General features: G+C 37.6%; 1 protein-coding gene across 1 annotated transcript; it reads left to right on the forward strand.

The window, feature by feature from the left end:
• The first annotated feature begins 7,125 nt into the window (after positions 1–7,125).
• On the forward strand, positions 7,126–12,272 carry LOC101968608 (RNA-binding protein EWS-like). The gene is given in 5 exon segments (XM_078033772.1): positions 7,126–8,384; positions 8,386–8,434; positions 10,949–10,972; positions 11,474–11,708; positions 11,711–12,272. Coding segments are annotated over 5 exon segments (1,935 nt in total). The 5' UTR covers positions 7,126–7,146; the 3' UTR covers positions 12,100–12,272.
• Positions 12,273–19,245: the final 6,973 nt, after the last annotated feature.

Below are 19,245 nucleotides of genomic sequence, written 5' to 3' on the forward strand. Positions count from 1 at the left end.
CAGGGGCTCTTTTACCTCCTGTTCTGGACTGCAGAGCAGAGACTCACCTCACTCATTCTGTGCAATGAATTGACTTTTGTCAATCTTTGCAAACAATGGTTGTAAGAACCAGCATATTGGAAGGTCTTTCATATCCTACAATATGTTTGACAGACCTGTGGGTTAAAGGGTAGTTACTTGCTATGTTATGTTCCATATGAGAAGGGCTTATTTATATTTTTTTGTTTTGGAAGCCCCATAAACACAGAAGAGAAGCATTTATGGTCCTAAACAAAGGAATGCCAGAAGCCATTAGATATGAGAAGATACAAAAAAATAAAATCTTCTCTTAGAGCTTTTAGAGGTAAAAAGTTTATTTCTGTTTTGTGTAAGGAAACTAAAATTTCTCTTTGGCCTGACGATATTTTGGTATTTTAAACTTGCTTGCAATTTCTACCTGTGTTTTGAATTCACCTATCCCTGGCTATCCCTTATCAGATAACAACCCTCTCTAAAACCTTACTGGTGCCTCATAAATTCTGGCTCCCACTGACCAAATAACAGTTCTCTCTAAATCTCAGTGGCAGCTCATAAATTCTAATATCTGAAGCTGAATTTATTTTCTACCTTGAAATTTTAGCCATGTATTATGATTGTCAAAATCTTGTTACCTTTAAGTACCTTAGATGCCCACCTCCTTTGTAACTGTTTGTGCTGTAAAAACTTTTTCTTGAAGATCAGGGGGATGATCTCTAGCATGGAATCTTGTAAGAGACAGTCGAGGCCAGCTTTTGTGTACACAATACAATCTTAATTTGATTAGATTTAAAATTGGAGTTGGTGGTCTTCTCTTTGTGTTTTGGTTTAACAGTAACCTTTTTTTTAACTTCACTGTAAATAAAACTAAAGAACACAACAAAACTGTAAATTAGCCAGGTGCATAAAAATAGTCATTCTTTACTAAAAGCACAGTATTCATTATAGAAATGATATAAGCTTAAAAATTAAAAGATATTTCAATTCAGACTTTGATTCTGCGCCCACTTGGCTCAGGTTGGAGGCAGTTCCTGAAGCCTTGACCAATCAATCTCTTAGGCTTCTGTCCTGGATCCGGAGCCCAGGAGTCTGTGCTATGCAGTATCTGAAAACAAACCTCAGGGAGAATGCTGAAAACCCTGAAAGCCAGGGAATGGATCACTAGGCAATGCTGAGCTGACGTGTATCTGGGGTGAACAGTCTGGGACTCTCAGAACACACACGGAGCCCAGATAGGCTGAATTCAAGCTCCTGTTCACCTGCGTCTCACAGAAAAACCACTGTGACTTAACACTAAACAATCCCGCTGAAACAACTGGTTGGCCCTTCTGAAACTGCAGAAGTTAATACCAACTGAGCCCTCATAGGCAGTGGCCACAGGATTGAGATGGGGCTTGGGAGAGCCATTCAGGACCCACCCATTGCATTGGTCACCGGGAAAAGGGAACAAACTGTCACCATTTGCATGGGATACCACCATGGCAGAGAACTGACATCACCAGCATGCAGTGGAGGACATAACTTCATTGAAACTGGCGGCAACAGCATCAAATAAATTTATAGGAGTAAACAGAAACTCAGCAGTAAAACAGAACAAGAAGTAACATGAGCAGAATGAAAAAGCAAGGAAGAAAAGGAGTACAAACAATGAAGGACAGCCTAAATATTCAGGAGGACCTAGAGACATCAGAAAAATGGTCAAATAATGAATTCAAGGAATACCTTAGACAGATGGAATGGAATCTTTTTTTTTTTAAGAGAGAGAGAGAGAGAGAGGGGGACAGAGAGAGAGAATTTTAACATTTATTTATTTTTTCTTAGTTCTCGGCAGACACAACATCTTTGTTGGTATGTGGTGCTGCTGAGGATCGAACCTGGGCCGCACGCATGCTAGGCGAGTGCGCTACCGCTTGAGCCACATCCCCAGGCACTGGAATGGAATCTTAATGAGGATATGAGAGAGCAAATTCAAACAGTGCAAAAACACATTGAAAATGAATTACATAAACAGATAAAAGAAGCAAATAAGCATCTTTATCAGGAGATAGAGATTATAAAAATATCAAACAATAATTCTAGAAATGAAGCAAACTATAAACCAAATTAAAAACTCAAATGAGAGTATCACTAACAGACTGGAGCAAGGAGAAGCCAGAACGTCAGATAATGAAGACAAAATATATCATGTTGATAAAAGTCTAGCCAAATCAGAAAGGCTGGTAAAAAAAATCACAAGAAAAACATCCAAGAGATATGGGATATCATAAGTAAAAAACCAATCTTAAGAGTCATCAGGATAGAGGAAGGTATAGAGGTTCAATCCAAGGAAATGAGCAATCTGCTGAATGAAATAATTACAGAAAACTTTCCAGAAATAAAAAAGTAGACAGATGTACAAATTGTAAGTGCATACAGGACACGGAGCATACAATATCACAGTAGACCAATGCCAAGACACATTGCTATGAAGATATTCAATATACAGAACAAAGAGAAAATATTAATAGCTACAAGAGAAAGGAACCAGATTATATTCAGGGGTAAACCAATAAGGTTAACAACGTATTTTTCATCACAGACGCACAAATCGAGAAGATCCTGGAACAACGTATTTCAAACACTGAAAGACAATGGATGCCAGCCAAGAATTTTGTATCCAGCAAAATTAAGCTTCAGGTACGACAATGAAATAAAAATCTTTCATGATAAACAAAAGTTAAAGAATTTGCAGCCAGAAAACCAGCATTGCAAAGAATCTTGAGCAAAACACTACATGAGGAAGAAATTAAAAACAGTAACCAAAACCATTAGTGGGAAGTGACTCAGTAAAGACAGAGGGCGTGTGGAAAAAGCTAATCATGGAGAAACAAACTAAATTTAAAAAAATAAATAATCAAACATAGCTGGAAGTACAAACTATATATCAATAGTAACTCTAAATGTTAATGGCTTAAACTCTCCAATAAAGCAACATAGGCTGGTAACATGGATTAAAAAAAACCAAATCCAACAATATGCTGCCTCCATGAAACACATATGATTGGAAAAGACATACACAGGATGATGGTGAAGGGTTGGGAAAAAAACATACCATGTACATGGTCCTCGTAAGTAAGCAGGGGTGGCCATCCTCATATCGAATAAAATCGACTTCAAGACTAAGTTAATCTAAAGGAATAAGGAAGGACATTATATACTATTAAAAGGAACCATTCACCAACAAGACATATCAATTATCAATATTTATGTACCAAATAATGGTGCTGCGACATTCATAAAACAAATTCTACTCTAGTTTAAGAATCAAATAGACCACAACACAATAATTATGGGTGACTTCAACACACCTCTCTCACCATTGGACAGAACCTCAAAACAAAAGTTGAATATAGAAACTATAGAACTCAATATCAGAATCAATAACCTAGACTTAACTGATATATATAGAATATATCAACCATCATCAAATGGATATACTTTTTTTCTCAGCAGCACATGAATCCTTCTAAAAAATAGACCATATGTTATGCCATAGGGCAACCCTCAGTAAATATAAAGGAGTGGAGATAATACCATGCATTTTATCTGATCATAATGGAATGAAACTGGAAATCAATGATAAAAGAAGGAAAGAAAACTCCTACATCACATGGAAAATGAACAATATGTTACTGAATGATCAATTGGTTACAGAACACATAAAAAAGAAAATTTAAAAAAATCTTAGAGATAAAGGAAAATACAGATACAACATATCAGAATATATGGAACACAATGAAAGCAGTTTTAGGACGGAAATTCATCGCCTAGAGGTCATTCCTCAAAAGAAGGAAAAATCAACAAATAAATGAGCTCACACTTCATCTCAAAGCCCTAGAAAAGAAGAGCAAAACAACAGCATATGTAGCATAAGGCAAGAAATAATTAAAATCTGAGTGGAAATCAATGAAATTAAAACAAAAGAAACTATTGAAAAAATTAACAAAACGAAAAGTTGGTTCTTTGAAAAAATAAAAAAGATTTACAGACCCTTAGCCATGCTAACGAAGAGAAGAAGAGAGAGAACTCAAATTACTAACATATGGGATGAAAAAGGCAATACCACAACAGATGCTACAGAAATACAGAAGACAATTAGAAATTATTTTGAAAACCTATATTCCAATAAAATAGAAGATAGTGAAGACATCGATAAATTTCTTAATTCATATGATTTGCCCAGACTGAGTCAGGAGGATACACACAATTTGAACAGACCAATATCAATGGATGAAATAGAAGAAGCAATCAAAAGACTACCAACCAAGAAAAGCCCAGGACCAGATGGGTATACAGTGGAATTTTACAAAACCTTTAAAGAAGAATTAATACCAATACTTTTCAAGTTATTTCAGGAAACAAAAAAAGAGGGAGCTCTTCCAAACTATTCTATGAGGCCAACACCACCCTTATTCTGAAACCAGACAAAGACACCTCAAAGAAAGAAAACTACAGACCAATATCCCTAATGAACCTAGATGCAAAAAAAAAAAACTCAATAAAATTCTGGCGAATCAGATACAAAGGCACAGAAAAAAAATTATGCACCATGATCAAGTAGGATTGATCCCTGGGATGCAAGGATGGTTTAATATAGGCAAATCAATAAATGTTATTCACCACATCAATAGACTTAAAGATAAGAACCATATGATCATCTCAATAGATGCAGAAAAAGTATTCAACAATGTACAGCATCCCATTATGTTCAAAACATTAGAAAAAGTAGGGATAACAGGAACTTATCTCAACATTGTTAAAGCCTCAGGCTAGCATCATTCTGAATGAAGAAAAATTGAAAGCATTCCCTCTAAAATCTGAAACAAGACAGGGATGCCCTCTATCACCACTTCTATTCAATATAGTTCTTGAAACACTGGCCAGAGCAATTAGACAGACAAAAGAAATTAAAGGCATAAAAAACAGGAAAGGAAGAACTTAAATTATCACTATTTGTGGACAACATGATTCTATACCTAGAAGACCCAAAAGGGTCTACAAAAAAACTACTAGAACTAATAAATGAATTCAGCAAAGTGGCAGGATATAAAATCAACACGCATAAATCAAAGGCATTTCTGTATATCAGTGACAAAACCTCTGAAACAGAAATTAGGAAAAACACCCCATTCACAATATCCTCAAAAAAAATAAAATACTTGGGTATCAACTTAACAAAAGAGGTGAAAGATTTATACAAAGAAATCTACAAAACCCTAATGAGAGAAATAGAAGATCTTAAAAGATGGAAAAATATACCCTGTTCATGGATAGGCAGAACTAACATCATCAAAATGGCAATATTACCCAAAGTTCTCAATAGGTTTACTGCAATGCCAATCAAAATCCTAATGACATTTTTTGTAGAAATAGATAAAGCAATCATTAAATTCATATGGAAAAATAAAATACCCAGAATAGCAAAAGCAACTCTAAGCAGGAAGTATGAATCCAACGGTATAGCGATACCAGATTTCAAACCATACTACAGAGCAATAGTAACAAAAACAGCATGGTACTGGTACCAAAACAGAAGGGTGGACCAATGGTACAGAATAGAGGACACAGGGACTAAACCAGAAAGTTTCAATTATCTTATATTTGATGCAGGGGCTAAAAGCATGCAATGGAGTAAGGATAGCATCTTCAACCAATGGTGCTGGGAAAACTAGAAATCCATATGCAACAAAATGAAACTGAATCCCCTTCTCTCGCCATAAACAAAAGTTAACTCAAAAAGGATCAAGGAGCTTAATATCAAATCAGAGACTCTGCGTCTGATAGAAGAAAAAGTTGGCTCTGATCTACATATTGTGGGGTCAGGCTTCAAATTTTTTAATAGAACACCCATAGCACAAGAGTTAATAACGAGAATCAACAAATGGGACTTACTTAAACTAAAAAGGTTTTTCTCAGCAAGAGAAACAATAAGAGAGGTAAATAGGGAGCCTACATCTTGGGAAAATTTTTTACTCCTCACACTTCAGATAGAGCCCTAATATCCAGAGTATACAAAGAACTCAAAAAATTAAACAATAAGATAACAAATAACCCAATCAACAAATGGGCCAAGACCTGAACAGACATTTCTCAGAGAAGGACATACAATCAATCAACAAGTACATGAAAAAATGCTCACCATCTCTAGCAGTCAGAGAAATGCAAATCAAAACCACCCTAAGATACCATCTCACTCCAGTAAGATTGGCAGCCATTATGAAATCAAACAACAACAAGTGCTGTCGAGGATATCGGGAAAAGGGTACACTTGTACATTGCTGGTGGGACTGCAAATTGGTGTGGCTAATTTGGAAAGCAGTATGGAGATTCCTGGGAAAGCTGCAAATAGAACCACTATTTGACCCAGCTATTGCCCTTCTCGGACTATTCCGTGAAGACCTTAAAAGAGCGTACTACAGGGATACTGCTACATCGATGTTCATAGCAGCACAATTCACAATAGCTAGACTTTGGAACCAACCTACATGCCCTTCAATAGATGATTGGATAAAAAATGTGGCATTTATACACAACAGAGTATTACACAGCACTAAAAAATGACAAAATCTTGGAATTTGCAAGGAAATGGATGGCACTAGAGCAGGTTATGCTAAGAGAAGCTAGCCAATCCCTAAAAAACAAATGCCAAATGTCATCTTTGATATAAGGAGAACAACTAAAAAAAGAATAGGAAGGAAGAGCATGAGAAGAAGATCACAATTAAACAGAGTCGAGAGGGGGAAGGGAAATAGAGAAAGAAGGGAAATTGCATGGTAAAGGAGACCCTCATTGTTATACAAAATTACATATAAGAGGAAGTGAGGGGAAAGGGGTAAAAAACGAGAGATAAATGAATAACAGTAGATGGGGTTGAGATAGAAGATGGGAGGAGAGGGGAGGGGAGGTAAGGGGGATAGTAGAGGATAGGCAGGGCAGCAGAATACAATAGACACTAGTATGGTAGTATGTGTGGATGTGGAATGGATGTGAATCTGCAATATGTATACGGGGTAAAAATTGGAGTTCATAATCTGCTTGAATCAAATGTATGAAATATGATATGTCTGAGAGAACGAGGAGGAAGGAGAGAAAATGGTGTCTACAGATTACAGTACCTACAACCAAGTTGCAGCCCAGCAGGGCTACAGTGCTTACACTGCCCAGCCAACTCAAGGATATGCACAAACCACCAAGGCATATGGGCAACAAAGCTATAGAACTTATGGACAGCCTACTGATTTCAACTATACCCAGGCTCATCCCACTGCCACCTATGGGCAGACTGCATATGCAACTTCTTATGGAAAGCCTCCCACTGGTTATACTACCCCAACTGCTCCCCAGGCATACAGCCAGCCTGTCCAGGGGTACAGCACTGGTGCTTATGACACTACCACCACTACCATCACCACCACCCAGGCCTCCTATGCAGCCCAGTCTGCATATGGGACTCAGCCTGCTTACCCTGGCTATGGGCAACAGCCAGAAGCCACTGCACCTGCAAGAAGACTGCAGGATGGTAACAAGCCCGCTGAGACTAGTCAACCTCAGTCTAGCACAGGGGGTTATAACCAGCCTAGCCTAGGATACGGACAGAGTAACTACAGTTATCCCCAGGTTCCTGGAAGCTACCCCATGCAACCAGTTACCGTGCCTCCATCCTATCCTCCTACCAGCTATTCCTCTACACAGCCGACTAGTTATGATCAGAGCAGTTATTCTCAGCAGAACACCTATGGGCAACAGAGCAGCTATGGACCGCAAAGTAGCTATGGTCAACAAAGCAGCTATGGGCAGCAGCCTCCCACTAGTTACCCCTCGTCCCAGACTGGATCCTACAGCCAGGCTCCAAGTCAATATAGCCAACAGAGCAGCAGCTACGGGCAGCAGAGTTCATTCCAACAGGACCACCTCAGTAGCACGGGTGTTTATGGGCAGGAGTCTGGAGGATTTTCCGGACCAGGAGAGAACCGGAGCATGAGTGGCACTGATAAGCAGGGCAGGGGAAGAGGGGGATTTGATCATGGAGGCATGAGCAGAGGTGGGCGGGGAGGAGTATGCGGTGGAATGGGCAGCGCTGGAGAGCGAGGTGGCTTCAATAAGCCTGGAGGACCCATGGATGAAGGACCAGATCTTGATCTAGGCCCTCCAGTAGATCCTGATGAAGACTCTGACAACAGTGCAGTTTATGTGCAAGGATTAAATGACAATGTTACTCTTGATGATCTGGTAGATTTCTCTAAGCAGTGTGGGGTTGTTAAGATGAATAAGAAAACTGGGCAACCCATGATCCACATCTTCCTGGACAAGGAAACAGGAAAGTCCAAAGGCTGCTGTGGAGTTGTTTGATGGAAAAGATTTTCAATGAAGCAAACTAAAAGTCACTCTTTTTTTTTTCTCTTAAGAACAATACATTTAATACATTCACAGGATTCCAAATGAAAACAACATTACTCATGCTATATGTTTTGAGTTTTCCTTGGACAACACAAAAAACACAGTACTCAACCTTGCGTTTTCACCAGAGGAATGTGAAATCTCATTTTGACACATATACTCTCATTTTGACACATAAACAAGTTTAAAGAAATAAAAACAACATTAAACTACTGCAGCACCAGCTGACTTCCTTCAGTCTCCACTCAAAAAACACAGAACTCAACCTGTGTGTTTTCATGGGAGGAATGTAAAATCTCATTTTGACACAAAGACAAGTTTAAAGAATTAAAACAACCTTGAACCTATTGTGGTACCAGCTGACTTCCTACAGCTTCCACTCTGTCCCACACCACACCACCCACAGCTGCACAGGGAACTCTCCCCCTCCACCCTTGTTTCCTCAACAGAAAATTAAATATTTAGAGGTATGTCACTGAATTACTATAACATCTAAAAAAAAGCAAATTTATTTGTTGAAAGAGAGGAGTAAGATTTGATGATGCTTAAAGGGCATAGGGAAAACTATTCACATTTGTCTCATTTCTTCACTCTGGTTTTAGAAAATAGGATTGTGCCCAAAGGAACTAAAGATGCCAAGAAATACCCCAAACACTAATTATAAAGAAGGACTATGCTAATTTTTATAAAAAGCTTATGATAATGTGGAAATATATTTTAGTTATAAAGTTAAATGTAAAAGTAGGATACAAAACTGTATATGCATTATGATCTCAACTATGTCAAAAGCAATAAAACAAAATATGCCCTGTAAGAGGCTGAAAGAAATTAGTTGAAAAGGTTAACAGCAGTTGTATTTAAGTAGTGTGCCTACTGGGATTTATTTTTTCTTTTTTTAACTTTCCTGTCTCTTCTAAATTTTCTCTCATGGAAGGATTTTTTTTCAAAAAATATTAATTACAAAGAAGTAAGTCTGAATTAAGTTTTAAATTTGAATTCAATCTATAAGAAAGGATGTGAACGTTCATAAAACTGTAAAACGTTCCAGGCTCCTAGACAATCCCACTGTTGGGAGTAACTAGCCTGAGGGTAGAGGGGTTTGGATTCTCCACATCCCAGGAAAAAGTGTGACCAGGTCCTACTGACGCAAATGCTGAACTGAAGAGAAATGTAATGGTTTTACATAAAGGAACAGATATCCATGCCTGGCAACAACTTTTTTATAGTAGGAGCTCTTCCACACTAAATTAAACATGAGGATGGCTCTTTCCTGCTATTGCCTAGATACATGTCAAGTTACAAGAACACTACTATCAGCCAGGCATAGTGGAATATGCCTATAATCCCAGCGATTTGAGAGGCTGAAGCAGGATTCTAAGTTCAAGGCCAGCCTTGGAAATTTAGCAAGACCTTCAGCACCTTATCAAAATCCTGTCTCAAAATAAAAAAATATGGGCTGGAGAGGTGGCTCAGTGGTAGAATAGCCCTGGGTTCAATCCCCAGTGCCAAAAACAAAAACAAAAAGCAAAAACACTATTATCACAGTGGCTATGGAAAGCTGATCCTCATTTAGAAACATTAATAAAACAGTATTGCAACAAGAGTTGGCAAAAAAAGTGCAACACTTAGAAAAAGTGCTTTCTATAAAAATGATTCCCTTTAAGATGTTTCTTTACTGCACACACTTTAAGGCCTCCCTCCCTTCTCCTCAACAAGAGAGGAGGCCAACCCTCCAAAAGCTTTCTTCTAAATCATCCATCAGACTGAAGGCGCACAGTGTCAGAGGCACTAGGGTCTCAAAGAGGAGAAAACCTGTCCCTGTCTCAAGGACGTTGCAGTCTTGTAAAAGAGGGAGGTGGACATATCCCCACCACCACATGTCCCTTAAAAGCAGACACTGCCTCTTTCTTACCATTAAAGAACATGCTGCAATTCTCACTGAATTACTTACACAAATATCCTTACACTGAAACTTTCCTGACTTACTAGGAGGCAAAAATGCAAATATTTTCTCTTGGTGAGTACTTCTTGAAAGAGCAGGTACTAAGTGACACTTCTGACATTTGCCCCTAAGCATCACAGCGCCTAGTGAAGTCAGTTAACGTGCTTCTTTCTAGGCAATGGGAGCTTATTTTACTCCAAAAAATATATTTTGAAACCAAGAGTAAGTACCGACCAGTCCTATATCTAGATCAATCCTCATCAGTATGATCAAAGCTGAGATGCAGGAATGGTAACTTCAATTAAATTCTTCAGTCTCCTATTCCAATCGTTGATTTTCAATGTGCTCCTGTGTTAGCCGTTCCAGGTCTTTCCGCACATTAGAATGGTCTTCCAGATCTTCGTAGAGGGACCTGACGATGTCCAGTCTCCTGTAGTTCTCGGGCTTGACTAGGCTTCGGACTACCTTCAGGCATCGCTCTTTCAGGGTATACACTGGCAGAGTGATGTTGGCAAAAATAGGCTGTCCATCAACATTGAGAGATGGCACAAATAGTTCAGTTTGGTTAACCAGAAGCCCGTCATATGTGCCTGCATCTCTGAAGAGCCAAAGGTGACCTCGGTAGCTGTGGATGCGGTGGCCCGTGCCCGGCGGCAGCGTGGGGTAGGGCTGCGGCTCGCGGTTGAAGTTGAGCCACACAGGTAGCACGACGCGTGGGCTGCGGTTGCAAAAGATGACCTGGGAGGGCTTGCACGAGTTCACAGAGCGCAGCACCGGCCGCTGCCGCCCGGCCTCCATCTCCTCCTCGGTGCCCAATTCCTCCCGGTCTGACTCCTCCGGACTGGACTCCTCAGCACCGGATTCCTCCCAGCCGTACTCCTCAGGGCCGTACTCTTCGGCGCCTGCCTCCTCGGCGCCCTCCTCAGCCCCTTCCCGGCTCCCCGCCTTCCGAGGCATTACCCCCGCAGCCTAGACAACCCTGGCCCGGTGGCCTCAGGATTTGCAGGCCGGACGCGGGGCTGGACGTGCGTGCGTGCCCCAGGCAGGCCTGTGCCTAAAAGTCACTCTTGCTGAAGGAAGCCTCACATGAACAGCATGTGGGGTGGCGAGCCACCTGGTGAGGGCAGAGGGATGCTACCGCCACTCCGTGGAGGTCCAGGTGGCCCAGGAGGTCCTGGGGGACCCATGGGTCACATGGGAGGCTGTGGAGGAGACAGAGGAGGTTTTTCCCAAAGAGAGCCACGGGGTTCCAGAGGGAATCCCTCTGGAGGAAGAAACGTCCAGCACCGAGCTGGGGACTGTCAATGTCCCAATCGTGTTGTGGAAACCAGAACATCGCCTGGAGAACAGAATGCAACCAGTTTAAGGCCCCAAAGCCTGAGGGCTTTCTCCCACCACCCTTCCCACCCCCGGGTGGTGACCTTGGAAGAGGTGGCCCTAATGGCATGTGGGGAGAAAGAGGTGGCCTCATGGACTGCGGCGGTCCTGGAGAAATGTTCAGAGGTGGACGTGGTGGAGACAGGGGTGGCTTCCGTGGTGGCCGTGGCATGGACCGAGGTGGCTTTGGTGGAGGAAGACGAGGTGGTCCAGGTGGTCCCCCTGGACCTTTAATGGAGCAGATGGGAGGAAGAAGAGGTGGTTGTGGAGGACCTGGAAAAATGGATAAAGGCAAGCACCCTCAGGAACGCAGAGATCGGCCCTACTAGACACAGACCCCACAGAGCTGCATTGACTACCAGATTTATTTTTTAAACGAGAAAATGCTTTAAATTTATAATTCCATATTTATAATGTTGGCCACAACATTATGATTATTCCTTGTCTGTACTTTAGTATTATTCACCATTTGTGAAGAAACATTAAAACAAGTTAAATGGTAGTGTGCTGAGTTATTTTCCTTTTTTAAAAATGGTTGTTTAAGATTTAACAATGGGAACCTCTGTGAGACCAAGAGGGCCTCTAACTGTAACAATGTTCATGGTTGTGATGTTTTTTTTTTAAATAAAATTCCAAATGTTTATTATAAAAAAAGAAATGTGTCAAGAGCTTTGTAATGTTTTGAATAACTAATAATTTAAAAAAAAGAATAAAAAAAGATATCTCAAATATCAAGGGGGTTTAGGAGTTAAAAATTTTTTTCTTTCAGTGTCTAGGTAGTAAAATAGGACAAAAGAGAAAATGTGAAGCATAAATATATTAAGCAATATGCAAAACAGTTAACAAAATATTTATTACAGAAAATGGTTCAAAAGAAGTCGTCTTTTTGTCAGGAGTAAACATTTGGACAGGAATAGAAGTTTTGGTTCTCCTTTTAAGTAGTTTTACTCCTAGTGAATAATTTTTACACTATTTCTGAATTTTACTGGTTGGAATTAATTATAATTCATATATCTGTGGAAAAAGTACTGAATGAAGAAAACTATTATTGCTCATGTTTAAATCACCTCCATTATTTGGTCTTTCCCTTTTTAAACCAAAAATCTGCATAAAACCATCTCTTAATAAATATCTCTATCTGTATATTAGCAGCAACTGAGTTATAAAATTTGGTATGATAACTTGTCTCTTCATGTTCTTAAAGACCATGAATTTGCTACTTAGCTCTTAGGTATAATTCTCTATGATGTTCTGTAGTTATTTATGTCTCTCTGCCAAGTTTTATAACAAGCTATTAGTATGTGCCTTAATTACTCTATGTAGCAATGTAGGATTTATGTCTTATTTTTGACACTTTGGTCCCAGAAGTGTGTCTAAATGGAAATATGTACAGAATGATTATCCAGGAAAAAATCTAATATTATATTTCATTTTATATTTATTTATATATATATATGTATACATATTTTTATTATTTAGAAACACCCTTTTGTCCGAAACTACAGTGATACTAGTGTATTTTAGCTGGAATTGGTTGTGAGAAACAAACTAAAAAGACTTTTCTCTGTGTTGGTTGGTGATTTCTGCAACCTCAGGAACCTAGTGAATAATAGCAAAAATAAATAAGTAACCCTTTAGTTTGAGGCAGAACAACCAAACTAGATGATGTTTTGCTTCTGTTTTCTATCTTGATTATTAGAAACATACCTTTAAATTTACATGGAACACTTTTGGAATTCTATTCTGTTAGTTCTTCAAAAAAATCAATGAAATTGAAAAATAATGCAGCAAAGATAGATAATTAAATTCAAACAATTCATTTTTTAAAATAATTTTTTTTTCAAATCACCAAAAATTCTGATAAGTTAGAAAAGTTAAAAGCTTTAGAAATATCCTACGGAAATTTCTCTTTTGCTCAGGACAGTAGTCTATATCTCCAACTCATTCTTCTCTAGAATTGGACTGTGTGCAAATATGAAAAAAAAGGTGCTAAGATGCCCCAAATGGCTAATAAGTTCTTTTTTAAAGAGAGAGTGAGAGAGAGAGAATTTTTAATATTTATTTTTTCAGTTCTCGGTGGACACAACATCTTTGTTGGTATGTGGTGCTGAGGATCAAACCCCAGTCGCACGCATACCAGGCGAGCGCACTACCGCTTGAGCCACATCCCCAGCCCATAAGTTTTAAAATCCTGAAAGGAGCTCAAATCTGCCATTTTTCTACTTTACAAAATACAAAATCTTAAATTTGTATACTTAACAAATATTTGCATAAGTGTAATTCAAAATGACCTAAAAAAGTGGAAAAAAATCATTGAAGGATTGACCCACTGAACATGAGGGATTTATAATATTGAATCCCTTATATTAAATGTCTTTTTATCATTGTCAAAATTTTCCATGTTTATATTCTCAATATATTAATCAAAATTATTATGCATTTAATAAGAAATACCTAATATCCTATTTTATTCAGTCTTTTAAAAATTAGTTGTAATTAATATTAATAATTTAATTCTTATACTTGTTAATGTATGCAACATATACTTTAAATGCTATGGCTATAGCAAGTAAAAAATCCAGTCTAATTTTCTTTTAAGATTGGGAGCCATCTCATCACAAAGGCATGAAAAGTTAATTTCTGCTTCATTTTAAATTACTGTGATTTGTAAAGGTGCTTTAAATGCCTACCGGTGCCTTGAACTCTCCCATGTCTGGTTTTCCCTGATGAGATAACAACCCTCCCTGAAACTTTAGTGATGACTCAAATTCTGGCTTTTCCTGACTAAATAACAACTCACTCTGAAACTTTAGTGGTTTATCATAAATTCTGGTGTTGTGATCTAAAGTTACTCCCTAAGTGCTAAACCATTTAGACCATTAACCTACTAAGTGTCATTGTATTATACTTGTGAAAATCCTGTTATTCATGTAATTTCTCAAGTCACCCTTCTTTTGTAACTTTTTGTGCTATAAAACTACAGTCCTAGAGAACTGGAGTGCTGAATTCTTTTCCCATGGGTTTCAGGAGAGACTGTTACACGGGACCTCCAAAAGACCACCAGAGACCAATATTGATGTAAGCACCAAAGAGGTGTTTATTGCAAGCTAGCTCAGTTCTCCACACACAAAGAAACTGGTGGCTGAGCCCGGGGTTTGCAGCAGTTTTATAACTCTTTGGGGAAAGCAGAAACCACACATACATCATAGCATCTCTTAGAAAATCATCACATACCTTTGGAAAATCATAAACAACTCTAAAACATGATTAGCACATTCACTGGTGGGTAGAAGCTGGGTAAGCATGATTTGTTAGTACAAAATGGGGATTCATTTGAATAGATTGGCTTAGGCCATGAGGGGGAATATATGCTGAACTATATGGTTTCCCAAAAAATTATCAACCACCATGAACTACTGGGAAAGTCATCTGGCATCCCAGGTATTTTCCCTTTGTCATGCTGATTTGTGGCTGCTAGGGGGTTGCTCTGGGTCCCCACCTAGCCTGACTGAGTCAGGGAAACCAGGCACAGCAGATCTCTCCTGTTATTTTTAGATAAACAACTCCGCAGGATGGGTATGTTCCTAGGAGGGCTCTGTGTGTCTTTCCAAGCACAAGAGTCATGCCCCCTTTATTGGACAGTCTTTGCTCTGAGGTAGAGGCTGGTTTCTCATCTATACCTTATGTTTTTTTACGTATTATTTTAGCTGTAGATGGACACAATACCTTTATTACTCTTATTTATTTTTATATGGTACTGAGGATTGATCCCAGGATCTTGCACATGGGAGGTGAGCACTCTACTGCTGAGCCACAATCCCAGCCCCTTTTGTGTTGTTTTTTTTATTGGGAATTTTACTTTAGGTTTTTTTTCCCAGTTCAAAGTTCAATTTGTCACCTAAAAAGAACATAGATCAGAAAATAAATAAAAAAATTTGTTAATTATTGTCATTATTTTATATTAATTCCTGAATAATATACAAGCATAAATAATCCATAAACTGAAGTGACTTTATATGTAAGTTTAAATGAAAATGTTCTTTTAGTTGGGTTAGTTTCCACTTATGGGAAAACAACCTTGCCTTATAATAACAGGAGCCTGAGACTCTGGGGTACATTTCTCAGATTAAAAAACAAAAAAGAAACAAACAAAAACAACAACAACAACAAAAAAAACCAGCACTCAACAACGACCTGAGATTCTAGCCCATATTCATGCCTGGATTAGATAATATTCCCTGTCACTCAAAAAAAGGGCTCACTTCTCTCAGATTCAATGTTCATGATCTGAAGCCCCTTCCAATCAAGAATATTTTGTGGGAACTATCCAATTGTGTGTCATCAGGGTGGGCGTTCACTTCTTTTCTCCTGATTCCTCCATTTTTTGCAATCTGTAGTCTCACACCTCAGCATCAGATGTTGTTCTGAGATGCAGCAACTGAGGATCCCAAGTAGCCCTACTACTGAAAAGCAGGAAATTGTGAGTGTGCATTGGCCTAGCAAGAGAGGCTGGGGGAGGAAGACTATTGGAACCACAAGACTGGCTGTATTGAAAACAGGAGCTAGCAGTTTGGGACTCTGGGTAGTCTCTGGAGTCTGCAGGCTTAACTCCTCCACTGGGCCACTATGTCCTCAGTCCTACTGGCCAATCAGGTGGGGAACATGTCAGTGGCAGAGACTCTTTGCTGCCTTCCTTATGTTCAAAGGGCATCCTCAGAATCTGCATAGAATACTATGTGGCAGGTGTGTTCCTGCAGCCCAGTGTCTTACCAGATTCTGGAGATTGACAGGTTGAATAATTATCAAAATCAAATCTCGAAGGTCCATTTTCCTGCAGGAAAGGAGCTGTCATTTTTGGGTACCTAATTTCCTTTTTAGGTAGCTAATTTTCATTTTGACATTCTTTTATTTTTACTTCCTTCATTATTATTATTTTGTTAAAGTTATGTGAACTCAGGGATACTGTACTACTTAGCCATATCCTTGGTAGTGGAGCCAGATTTACAGATATGTAATTTGTGTAGTTAGGTAAATTTGGTCTAATATTCAGTAAAATCAATAATGAACACCATATTGAGGATGGAGTTCAGGATAAGGGGAATTGAAAATGTCCCCAAGGCCCTGAGCCCATCCCAAGGATATTTTAATGAAGCAGCTCACAGCAAACATGGAGATGCTAATCTAAAAGCCCTTCCTGCCCAGATTACTCCTTCAGACCACCTGTCCTCCCAACTTTGGATGTTCCCACCTACATTTTAACACTGCAAGATAACAGAACAAAGGACAGCAATGTGGCAGGAATGCAGGATAGCTGAAGGAAGACCTTAGTTATAAGAAAGCTAAAAAGACCTTAGTTTTAAAAAAAAATCTTTTTCATGGATTCTACCTTTTTGGTCTCCTTTTTCTTCTGGGGAGAAGTCTTTTCTACTGACTTTAGTAAAGCTTCTACTTTTCACTCTAAACTTGCCTTGGCACATTTCTCTGGTGTTATACTTCAGCATTGGGGAAGCAAGGACTTTTCACCAGTAAACAGCCCTAACAGGTTTAAATTTATTTTGAGAAAGGCCCTAGATAAATTCTTGAGATTATTTTTGTTATGGTTTGATTTATCTATAATTTTCTATTGCAATAAAGCATACTGTTTTTACATACAAATATATTCATATGGGGATCTTATTTATATTGTGATTTTTTATTATTGTAATATTATATTTTCACAATATATATGAATAGTAGGCCATGATAAGTTCTTTATTTTCTCTTATAATTGAAAAGGTTTTTGGCTAAAGTTACATATAACTTTGTAGTAGATGAATTTTAAAAATTTATGCTTTGGTTTCTTACTTCATTTAAAGTAAAACTTGATGATTTTTTTTTATTATTGCATTATTGTTGTATTTAATAGTCAGATTTATTTTTACATAACCATAAAACATGAAATATAATTTGCTCCCCTTCAGTATCCAGTAGTTCACCTTTCCCTATTTTCCTACTTTCTTCTATCATATATTTATTTATAGTTTTTTTTAATTATTGCTTTATCGAATACATATAAAAGTAGACTTTATTGTGATATATTCATATTTGTACATAGCAGTTTTGGTGAGATATATTGTTGGTTAATTTGGGGGAAAATTATCACCTTTGTAATGATGAGTTTTATTATTTACCTGGGATGTATAATTCAGTTTTTATGCGCTTTTTGTGACTTATATTTTCTCATAAGTTCTATATATTTTGTTTCTAAAAAATGTACACATGTGAAATACCTCTTGCATAAGGCACCTACGTAAAATTTATACATAGTGTTTTATGCTCTTTTTTAAACTGGATATGTTATGAAATGTGACTGGCCCAGTAACCATTTTTCCTACAGATTCTTATTTATCTCTTCCAAGATGTATATTTTATTGAGCCATGCCCTTGGGCTTCAAGTGTTTGGATGAGTACCATTGCATACTTACATGTTATCATGATCACATATGCTCTAATTTCAGTAAGTCTCTGTGATGGGGAGTATCATGTATATTAAATAGCAAAATAGTTTCCACAAATAGATACTAATATAAACTCCTATTGAGTTAATGATTATTAATGTGTTTAAATGTTCATCAATATTACTTAATTTTTCCCATGATGGGTTTTTATTTTGTATTTCTTAAATTTCTAAAGATTTTGAATTTTTGTAGTTAATAAACATATCTCATGTTTAAATTTTAAGTTCAAACTTCTGTCTTTTATATATTTTTGGCTTAAAAGATGTGAAAAGGATTAAAAATGCAGCTAGAGATTGATTTAAAGAAAAAGGTAAATTTTTTTTAAATCGACTTTTTTCTTTACTCATCATTTATTATAGGTTTCTTGTATGATTGTAAGGGCAGGTTATTTAAAGTGGATTCTAGGGCTTATCTTTGTTAATTACTACAGGAAAAATAAATAAGACATTTCTCTACACTACAGCTGCAGGAAAATGAATAAATTTCTTTAGAATCATATAGTAATAAAATTGTTAAATGACACACTAAACATTCACTCCTTAAAAAATTTTTTTATTTAATATTTTTGGCAGTGAATCATGAATTCTATTATCTGGATTTTGGATTTTAACATAAAATAATATGGAATAAAATAAAATTTGGCCAACCTAAAAATATTCATACATATTTTGTTGTTTACTTAATGACATGTTGTGGAGTTAGCAACTATTGAACATATTTATTTTTAGAAATAGTTACTTTTTTATTTGATTTTTAGTTTCTAATAAGCCTTTTTGATTTATTTCCTTACTGAGGCACTCAGGGCCACTGATGTGTTCTTTTAATTTTGTAATCTCCAGGCATTTACCCTTCTAAGAAATCTGTCTTGTGAGCTCTATTTCTGAAGAGTTTCTTAACATCAAAGAAAAAAAAAGTATTTATGTTGCCCCTGAAATATATTCTCAATGCACTCTCTTCAAAATAAAGAGAAAATAATAT

Source organism: Ictidomys tridecemlineatus, chromosome 16 (assembly GCF_052094955.1).
Source record: "Ictidomys tridecemlineatus isolate mIctTri1 chromosome 16, mIctTri1.hap1, whole genome shotgun sequence".
Taxonomy (NCBI): Eukaryota; Metazoa; Chordata; class Mammalia; order Rodentia; family Sciuridae; genus Ictidomys; species Ictidomys tridecemlineatus.